This window comes from Malus domestica, chromosome 04 (assembly GCF_042453785.1).
Source record: "Malus domestica chromosome 04, GDT2T_hap1".
NCBI classification, from domain to species: domain Eukaryota; kingdom Viridiplantae; phylum Streptophyta; class Magnoliopsida; order Rosales; family Rosaceae; genus Malus; species Malus domestica.
The window spans coordinates 2756057-2766734 of record NC_091664.1 but is presented as its reverse complement, the minus strand read 5'-3'; the positions used below and the strand labels follow the sequence as shown (position 1 = coordinate 2766734).

The 10678-nt window shown below is 36.1% G+C and overlaps 2 protein-coding genes across 2 annotated transcripts; one reads left to right on the top strand and one right to left on the bottom strand.

Moving 5' to 3' along the window:
• Positions 1-2834: 2834 nt before the first annotated feature.
• On the top strand, positions 2835-5599 carry LOC103431519 (vacuolar-processing enzyme-like). The gene is made up of 9 exons (XM_008369684.4): positions 2835-3059; positions 3158-3322; positions 3426-3582; positions 3700-3782; positions 3887-4083; positions 4236-4284; positions 4378-4569; positions 4725-4931; positions 5067-5599. The coding sequence occupies exons 1-9, from the start codon at positions 2871-2873 to the stop codon at positions 5214-5216; spliced, it is 1389 nt and encodes a 462-aa protein (XP_008367906.2). The 5' UTR covers positions 2835-2870; the 3' UTR covers positions 5217-5599.
• Positions 5600-6819: 1220 nt separating this feature from the next.
• LOC103415799 (uncharacterized) lies at positions 6820-8759 on the bottom strand. Its single transcript, XM_008354083.4, has 2 exons — positions 8602-8759; positions 6820-7289 (listed from the first exon to the last, which is right to left on the bottom strand). Exons 1-2 carry the CDS (start codon positions 8728-8730, stop codon positions 6960-6962), a joined length of 459 nt encoding a protein of 152 aa, XP_008352305.3. The 5' UTR covers positions 8731-8759; the 3' UTR covers positions 6820-6959.
• Positions 8760-10678: the final 1919 nt, after the last annotated feature.

Sequence of the window (10678 nt, the reverse complement as noted above, 5' to 3'; positions counted from 1 at the left end):
CAACCGATTCTTTTCTCGCTGTTCTTACGAGGGTAAATACCGTTCTCTTCCTAAGTTGTCTGTTGAAGCTTGGATTGCTCATTTACTTAATGACTTGGAGGTTACTCCTACAGTCCTACTTCTACCTTGTTACTTTGTGGCCACCAACATGGATTTCAATTCGGTGTTTTATGCTAGCACAAAGCATGTTGAGGGGAATTACCATAATATATGGAGAGTGCGTGCATTCTTCTGGGTCTCATAATTGGGTCTCAAAACTTTGAAAAGTCCACTCTTTTCTACTCTTTCTTTAGAAGGGCCACCGGTTTTTAAGTTCCTTTACTTCTATCATTCTACAAGTGGGGTTTGGTCATCATCCAACCATTCACTATACTCTCTCTGTTTACTTGACAACCCACTTCATTTGTGCCTAATTTTTGTTTTAGCATATATATTTTAATCAACTTTCTTAATTGTACATCTCTATAGATAAGGAATCCCTTGTTTATGTCCTACGAACTCCTAATTGTATTGTACATATGCAAACACAGGTGTAACTGCATTGGCTAGAGTAAATGAGCTCCCGCTTGTGCTATTAAAATATAGAGCCTAACATTGTTATGCATTATTGTATATGTCGAGGCATGAATTTATCGAGATACAATCCCTATTGAGTAAGAAGAAACATTTTTAATCTATTTTATTATAAAAAATAAAATCCTAACCTTTTTACAAATGGAAGTCTTCCTAGAAAAGAAAAATAAATCACAATTCTATTTGAACTTAGACGTTGACTCACCCCAACGTGAGCACCCGCCGAAATTTGAATTTTCATCCCCAAACTTTAAATTAATTTAAAATAAAATATAACTTGTATCGAAAAATAAATTGCACATTTATTTCCTAGCACAACTGTTCTTCTAGATGGGAAAATCAAATGAACATGCCACACCATACAAATTATTAGGTCATGTAACTTTTTGATAGACTACATATATATGGATAGCTGTGGTGCATGACCTCGGAGGTCAGTCCACTCCACTATTGGTCAAATAAAAAAAAGGGAGTTTTAACGAAAAACCCACGGTACTGTTCACTTTAACGAAAAACCACATTTTTACACTAAAAAGTCAAACCCGGTACGATGCACTTTACCATTTATTTTGTCTTTATCATTAAAACTCAAAGTTTTCAAGCCATTTTCATTAGTTTTCCTATAAAATAAACATTACATGTTCAACGTGCAAATAATTATGTGAGTCATTAATTTGGTTCAATACAACATTTACACTAAAGAGAGAGGAGTTAAGCTGAGCAGCCTATTATTGAATTCGTCAGCCACGACATTTGAACTTAAGATCTTTTACTTACAAATAAACAGAAATACCACCAGACAACAGTACTGAGTGACGCTACAAATATTCATTAAAGTGAGAATTTTGAAATCGAATAACCACCATTCATATAAGGTGGTTATGCACATCAAATAAAAGGATGTCCTTTACATAGCAATTTTTCAAGCGTGTCACACAGCAATTCTGTGAGAAATGCCACTACATAATCAACAATGTTTTCGATTGAATGGAAGAAATTTATCCAAATTTACATGATTTAGTTCATCAGTCACAGCTACTAATTCCAATGTGAAAATAGAAAATCCATAGTCCAAAACTTTTGGCCTATGGATCCATAGTCCAAAAGTTTCTGGTCATCCAAAAAGGGGGTCATGGTTTTGGACCAAGAATTTTATTGGATGATCCTTGTATAGATGACTTGTGCTGAGTGGTAATTATACCATAATAATATATCCAAACCCAAAATCTTAAACTTTAAAGCAATTAGCTCAAATCAATCTTAGGACATTGTATTAAACATTAAGAATGGAAAATTTGGCTAAGTTACACGGGTTCTAATAGACGTTAGCCGCTAATCGGGTGGCGAGCTGGGGTCTAGTGCCTAAGCGGGACGGATTTAAGTAAATTTATGGTATATTGATAAATAAAATGACAGATTATAAAGTATTAGAGAACCATATTGAAAATATAGTGAACAAGCATATAATGAGTGTTCATTCAAGTATTCAACAAGTCTCTTGAGAGTCGTGATATAGGTGGGTTTAGGCGTGCTAGGCAAGCTCGGCGGACGCCTAAGCAGGTCTAGGGGCATTTTCTTTATTTTCAAACGCCTAGGGACTAATCGGGGCGGTGTCCAACCGCCTAGCTCCTAGGCGGGGATTTTTACAACAATATGTGTTAGTCAAAATAATTTGATGTTAAACTCACCAGATCAATGAAGTCAAATGTAAAACCTCTCATTTATAAGCGGAGACAAATTTTTCATATACAACAATATTGCGGGTTGAAGTTTTGGATAAGTCATACTATGAGTCAATCATAATTTGGTATCGAATTCTAGGGAGCCGAAACCTGTGACCTACCATGCACTTACAAGTGAAGAAGAATACCACTAGACTACAATATTAAGCTTGTCATTTTGAAGAATCGAACATAGACTTCATATTTAAAATATAGAGAAATACCATTAAACTATACTATAATAAATTATATCTATTTTCATTATCTTTTACACTATATGATGGTTGGCGTATTTGATTATATTTGTTAGAATTAATCCATGATATGGTGGGCCACGTACGTCTAGGATCACAAGGCTGATGATGAAGAGTTGAGTGGGTTGATGAAGTTTGAAACAATTATTCCTCAGAAGATTTTAGACATGCATTTCCTTCTGGTGCACGTAGGGGGGATTTAATCTGAACCATTCATTTGAACCGTAAGACATCTATAAATTGACTCCTTCATTAGAAGAACATGTATTCGTACTTGACTTGAGAGTTTGGGTATTGGTTAGTCAAGGTTAATCTGCACATCATGGCTAATCATGGTTATTGTGGGGTTTTACTATCTCTTACTTTGTTAAGTTTGGCTATTCATGGAAGCTTCTGCTTCCCTGAAATTAATGGAGATAACAAGGGCTCTTCACGTACCACTACTGCTAAGGGAAAAACATGGGCAGTTCTGGTTGCAGGATCAAGTGGTTACTACAACTACAGGCACCAGGTTTAAGCTTGTCCAAAATTTTGATTAATTAGTAACATTTTATGTTAATTGTATTACAAGTAATAAAATTTAGGGCTAATCTTTGTCGTTCCATGCAGGCTGACATATGCCATGCGTACCAGATACTGAAGAAAGGAGGACTGAAAGACGAGAACATCATCGTTTTCATGTACGATGATATTGCGTACAACCCGGAAAATCCTCGACAAGGTGTCATCATCAACAAGCCAAATGGTCATGATGTTTATAAAGGAGTTCCCAAGGTTGTAACAAATTTTCTGAGTCTGATTTTTAATTTCTAGCTGGTTAATTTGTTAGTTTAACATTGTTCAGTTACCTGAAGTATTTTTTTTTCTTCTAATGCAGGATTATACAGGAGATCATGTTAACGCACGCAATCTCTATGCTGTTATTCTTGGAGACAAGAGTGCTCTCACCGGAGGAAGTGGCAAGGTTCTAAGTAGCGGTCCGAATGACCATGTTTTCATATATTATGCAGACCATGGTTCTGTAGGATTTCTTGGTAATTAGTTATTTTTTTTTATTAACTTTGGAAATTATATTTAGTGATCTTACATGGTCCCATAAATTCAGTAAATTTTGTTCTTCGGGTTACATATGAACTGTATATTGTGTTCAGGGATGCCTAGCGATTATGTTTATGCGGAAGATCTCATACGTGTACTGAAGAAGAAGAATGCTTCTAAAGGTTACAAAAGCATGGTAAGAATTTTCACTTGAGTAACGGTCTTACTGAAGTTTTCAACTCTTTATTTGATGATTTTCATGAGGTCTTAATGCATTTATGTGAAAAAAAAAAAAATTAGGTTTTTTACATTGAAGCTTGCGAGGCAGGGAGCATGTTTGAGGGCCTCCTTTCAAGTAATCTGAATATTTATGCTACCACCGCGTCGAATGCAGAAGAGAGTAGTTATGGAACATATTGTCCCGGTGACCCATCAGTTCCTGCCGAGTTTGATACTTGTTTGGGAGACTTGTATAGCATTTCCTGGATGGAGGACTGGTAATGCAGGGCCTTTCTTTATGAAAATGCTGTTCTAATTAAACAGAGTACATTACTTTGTCAGTTTCAAATACATTTTCAATCAAATGCTCATACTAATTACTTTGTTGTTTCGGTGACTTTTGGACCATATTTTCACATTTTGAGAGCAGTGACATAAGTGATTTGCATAAAGAAACTTTGGAGAATCAATATGAAAGGGTAATAATTTGAAAATTTCTCGTATGTAAATAATGTCTAATGTTGGGAAAATTAGAATAATATGACCATGTGAACATGTCGATTGAATTACAGGTTCGAAGAAGAACAACTAATTCGCATGTTATGCAGTACGGAGATATGAGTCATAAACAGGAGTTCCTCTTTGCTTACATGGGTGCTGATCTTTCTAATCGTAGCCATACTTCCACCAGCGATATCTCTTCACCCTCGATCTCAAGGGCTGTTGACCAACGTGACACGAAGCTCCTCTACTTTCAACAAAAGGTTTCTGCTCTTCTTTTATTCTGAATTCCAAACTTCGATGTGTTTAACTTTCATGTATACACATATATGTATTGATTAGTACATGCCAAACTCTCCGGCTAGAGAACTTTTCGTATGTTTTTGACAATTTGTATTTTTCGTTATATATGTGTCAGCTGCAAAGAGCTCCTACTGGATCTCAAGAGAAACAGGGTGCTCAGAAGCAGCTGCTGCTTGAAATTGCTCATAGGAAAAACGTGGACTATAGCATAACGAAACTAGGGGAGGCTTTGTTCGGACACGAGAAGAGCTCAAACGTTTTAATGAATGTTAGGCCACAGGGCCAACCTGTGGTAGATAATTGGGACTGCTTCAAGAACTTTGTAAGTTCATCTCCTGTAATTCTATACATCCAATTGATCTAGACGACACGCAAGTGCTTGTGCTTCTTTCTTCAGTTTTTTGAAGTAAACAAGTCTTATCTCCGAGATAACTGATTTTGAGTTCTTTCCATGTAGTTGAATATTTATGAGAAGTACTGTGGACATTTATCTGCATATGGAATGAAGTACACACGAGCTATAGCCAACATATGCAATGCTGGGATTACCACAGAGAAAATGGTTGCAGCATCTGATCAAACTTGTGCCAACAAACCCAATGTCTAGAACTTCCTCTCTGATCAGATAAATGATCAATATATGTACGTGTGAAGGTGATGTGTTGGATGCTAAACATTTCAGGAGTTGATCTTGAAGAAATTGCAGCAGCTAGACTAAGAAAGCCAACGGCTATTTTCTTTTGAAATGTAACGGCTAGTTTAAGTTAAGTGATGGTTTTTTACAAGTGTAAGGCTTAGATTAAAAGCTCCAATGAAGGGCTAAAATTAGCTTTGTACGAACAGGTTGGTGAGCATTTTGTCAGCTAGCTCCAATGGAGATAACGGCTGACTGTGCAATCCCAAAACCCTATCAATTACATATATGTATATATATGTGTACTATGAGCTGCCGCAGTAGCAGTCTCCAATAACCGACATTCCCTTCTTAAATTCTGTGTGCAATCATCACCATTTTTGGTGACCTCTATCCTTTCCAAAACTAGCATACAAAATACCATCTTTACAAAACACTATCATGATGCAATAAGAACACCGAAATAATACAAAATATTTTCGGAAATGGTCTTGCAATGCTAGTGAAGCAAAATCTCTGTTGAGAGAAAATAATTTAACTTAACAGCGAAAAAATTATTTCTGTATACCATCGTAGATCAAATTTGATCATTTTTAATCGTTGATCTACACTCTTGACTTGAAGATTCATACTTCGTTTCTCTTAAATAATTTCAAGTTTAGTATGCCAGCAGTTTCATTTTTTCATGAAAAGGAGAAAACCTATGTTGGATTTGGTCTCTAGACTCCGATGGGAGGGAGGTACTCGTGCATTATAATTTATATTGTCTCGTCATACGCGAGGATTTCCAATCTCATATATTTTTTTTACGACTTCATATCTAAAATTCAACTAATCAAAATACAATACTAGTTCCAAACTAATTTCAGAATCATAGACGATCATCCAATTCTCCTCCTCTTCTACATTCTGGCTTGCCTTCTAATATTTCTCACCTTGCTTAATTGAAGACGTCTAGAGCTTCTCACCGTTCGAGACCTGCCCACAACCCGAACAGACCTTCTCTTGGACTTTAACCTTACATGGCGATGGCTACAAGTAACATGCCTACTTGAAGGGTAAATAGAGCTCTGCAGCCTATCCTTTCTTCTCCCGGTGACTAACTTCCGCTTTATACTGAAGTTTAAGTTATGATAGTTATCCCACATGTCATTTTCTTTACTCGAACTGAAGCCTTGTTCTATGTCTGAAAATTGGCGGAGGCGGCAATGGCGGTGAGGTGCCTCAGTCGACCTATCCGCCTAGTGTTCCTTAGCTTGTGCCACAAGATACAAGTAATATCTCCCAATGCAAACCCATACGTCTCACATGCAGCCCAACACATTTTACATAGCCTTTTTCCAATGCATTGGAAGATCCCCAGCTTGAATAATAGATAGAAGAACAATGAAGCTGAAAGAAAATAAAAGATACGAGTAAGCAACAAATCAACCATTCTGAAAATGAAGCTCAAAAACCAAGAACTCTGTAGCTTAAAAGGCTAGAAATAGACAACCTTCAGAACTATTTTTTTTACAAAACCAAAATACAATAATAAAGGCTACACAATCCTTAAATACAAAACATAAGAGGGGCTTCTGAACCGATTACAAACTCCTAATCAAAAGCAGAACTAGATGGGCTAAGCATACAATTAAGGTGACTTCAACTCGTCTGTTAAGCATCTCCTAGCTCTAGTTTTGTTAAAAAAATTGTAACCGACTCTATTTGTACATATCACCGTTCACAACTACTGTTTTTGGTGCCTGACACGCCATGATCACTGCAACACATGGTAGTATTATCTTCTGCATTGAGCTGCGTGTACTTTTTGGAGGAGCCCTTGCAAAGCTTGACTTGGTATTTGATGGCATTGAGCTCCAGCTTTCGTGGTGCGGCTTTACCAAGATCAATGCCACAAACTTCAGAGAGCCTAACCAGGTAGAGCAACACATCTGAGAGCACTTCCCCCAGGTGTTGCTTCTCTTCCTCTTTCCAGTATGGCAGTCCTCTTGGAACCTCTGCTTTCCACTGAAATATCTCTGATAGCTCTCCCACTTCTCCCACCTGAATGCACATTATACACCAAATTGGGAAAGGAAACTAGGGGATCTTTGACCAAGTTATAATGCTTAGAATCTCATGAGTAATCACATCAAAATGGGGTCTTTAACTGTGTGTAGAATCTATAGACAGAGATTGACTTATCGACACCTGGATCAGAGTCTAATCTTGAATGAATAATATGATGCCGTGTGTTTTAAATGTCCCACAAGGCATCTCGTTATTGTCTCAATGCACAGCATTGTACCGAGGTGTAGGAAAGTTTCTCTCGAATATAGGCACTCATTTACCAAGATGCATACTTGGAGTTGTTCTAAAATTAATATTGGATAACCATTACATTTATCCTTATATTTACTATAACCTTTTGATCCAACTCTATTTGGGGTCTTCTTCCCTTCTTGTGGTTGAGTTCACATATGAAAAAGAACAATGATAAAAAACAAGCAGTGATAGACAATCTATTCAATCAGTTGCACACATGTCTTCTTTCTTCTTTTTCCCTTTTGGTTCTTCCATTTTCTGCACTTACAATTCATTGATGGGAACCAGACATCTGAGAAAATATAAACTCAACAACCAAAACCCAGAATTTTAAATCCAAGAAGATAATTGAAAGTTTCTACATTTTCTATCCGTATCATTTCCTGTATAGTTGGAGAACAGAAACTAGATCTTACTATTTCATTGATTAATTCAGTATTATATTTTCAAACTCAAACAAACGCAGAGTACTCATGTCAAATATTACCAAGAAAAGAGAGATTTTTGTATCTATGTGAAGAATCATACAAAAAATCCCACCCAAAGTAAAAATCAATAACAATAATAAAAAGGTTTGACAAAAATACTTTTAAAAGGTGGTCAAAGGTCGTTCACCTAACAATTTAATAAGATTTTCCACGAAATTATCAAAATAATTTACAGTGGACAAAATCAGGGTTTCATTATCATTATGCAATGTCAGAGACCATTTTGGATAAAAATAAAATTAATAAAAATGGATAATGCTAGGAAGACTAAATTTGCAAACAAAATTTGCAAATTAAATGATGTATCACTAACAGGAATGAGTAAGTTTATTAACGTATAAGTAATAATTTAATCATTAACTCCCATGTCATTTAGTTTACAAAATTTTGTCTATAAATTTAATCTCCTTCACATTACTTAATAAAAAAATAGGAGAATAATAGATAATGGGTATGTGGACAAACAATCATAGAAGCAGAAACGATGGCTGTAAGCAAGTTTTACTAAGATTTCACAAATGGGTACTGAACTGATGTTAGGGTTTTGAAATTGTACAAATTACCAGAGCCAAAAGCAGATTTCTAGGGCTATGAAACTGATCCCAGTCTCTCTCCCTTGACAACTCAGCCATTTTCTTCTTCAGTTCCTGCAGGGTAACACCTTCTCTTTCTGCAACTCCAACTCCAGCCATATCTCCAACCGCTGAATAAACACCAAACCCTAAAACTCTCAGAGACTCATTGTCAGTCTCAAACTCTTCCGGTGGTGGCCGGTCTATTTTCTTCACAAACAGGACCTTATTAGACTGGCTACCGGATTTTGCCGGTTCCATTCGGAGGGATTTTGATTTTCATTTGACAGGCACGCGCCGGTTTGCTGGTAGGGATTTGGGGGGACCAAATGTTGTTGGTTGGGGGAATATCCCCGATGGACATTTTTGGAAAACCGTATCGTGCAAAAGTGCAATGATGGGAGAACCTTCGGCTTTGGATGTGGATGGACTCGTGGTCACTCAAACACTAACGTCAAGTTGATTTCATCTTGGTGTGTGAAATGGTGCGACATGGTTATCAGTATCTTTTATTTTCATGACGAACAATGTAAAGTAGACTATTTTTTTAGTAATATTAGTTAGATTAAATTTGTATGCTTTAGACATAATTTTTATATCAACATTATAAAATTTAAGTTCGTGAAGAGTTTCTTTTGCATTTTTGTTTAATCTAATTAGTATTACTCAAAAAATTAATTTACCTAAGATTATATGGAAGATGAAGTGGACTTTAGAGTTTGAGTGATCACGGGTCCATCCACACCCAAAGCCAAAGTTTGTCACATCATTCCATTTTTGCACGAGACGGAATTTCCAAAAATGTCCTTTCGGGGATATTTTCCCAACCAAGAACATTTGGTCCCTACCAGTAAACCGGCATGTGACTGTCAAATGAATATCAAAATCCCCCTGGAAGGAACCGGCAAAATCCGGTAGCACATAACTAGTGAATCCTGCAAGTGAAGATGCAAGTGAGAGTTCATGAAAAATCTCACTTTTGCAAGAGTCTCCTTAGCATTGTTTTAGACTAAATTTGCAAATTAAATGATGTGTCACTAATAATAAGCACGTTAATCAACACTTAAATAATAATTTAACCATCAACTTCCATATCATTTAGTCTATAAAATTTAATCGATATATTTAATCTCTCAAGTATTACAATATGGTGCAAAAATGCAATGATGGGAGAACCTTTGGCTTTGGTGTGGATGGACCGTGGTCCCTCAAACTCTAAAGCCAAGTTGATTTCATCTTGCATGTATAGGAGTGCAACACGGTTATTTCTTTTATTTCAGAGTAGTTTTAAGTAGTTCAAATTTTTAGATTAACCTTGTAAATTATATGATGTGTACAATAAAAAAAACATTAATCAATACTTAAGTAATAATTGCAAGTGGTATTTTACTACAGTGGTGGAAAGTGTTGGGCCCTTACATGACGGCGTGGGTTCAAATCCCGTTGGTGGCTAATCTAATATTTAAAAGGTCGTACCCCGTGGGTTCAAATCCCGTTGGTGGCTAATCTAATCTAATATCTTTTGACAAAAAAAAAATTCTGCAATAATAATTTAATCATTAAAATCCACGTTACATGGTTTATAAAATTTGGTCTAAAAAATTACCTTCTTTGTGATACAACGGGTCTTCATTATGAGAGTTTCCCTCGAAAGGACTTTATAATATTGAAAGCACTTTGTAATATGATCAGAATCATTCATATTAAAAAACACTTTGTAAGATCACATGTGCAAAAAATCAATAAAATATGAGATAGTTCAGTCATTGAACTACTTTAAAACAAATGGACAGATTTTGTAAAAGCATCAAGAACCGTCTATTTATTTGCTACAATTGATTGACTAAACGATCTTAATTTTAATTAAATTTTTGCATATGTAAAATTTCATGAATTGGCCACTAAGGCCGTGTTTGTTTGGCCTCTTTAGCTAGGATTAGGTAGGATTGGCCTAGAAATTGTCCTAGTCCCTTGTTTGGTGCTGGTAAAGGATTAGGTTTAATGGGACTAAATCAGACTTGTGTTCGCTAAGGGCTTCGCTACTAATACCGTGCAAAAGGCTGGGATT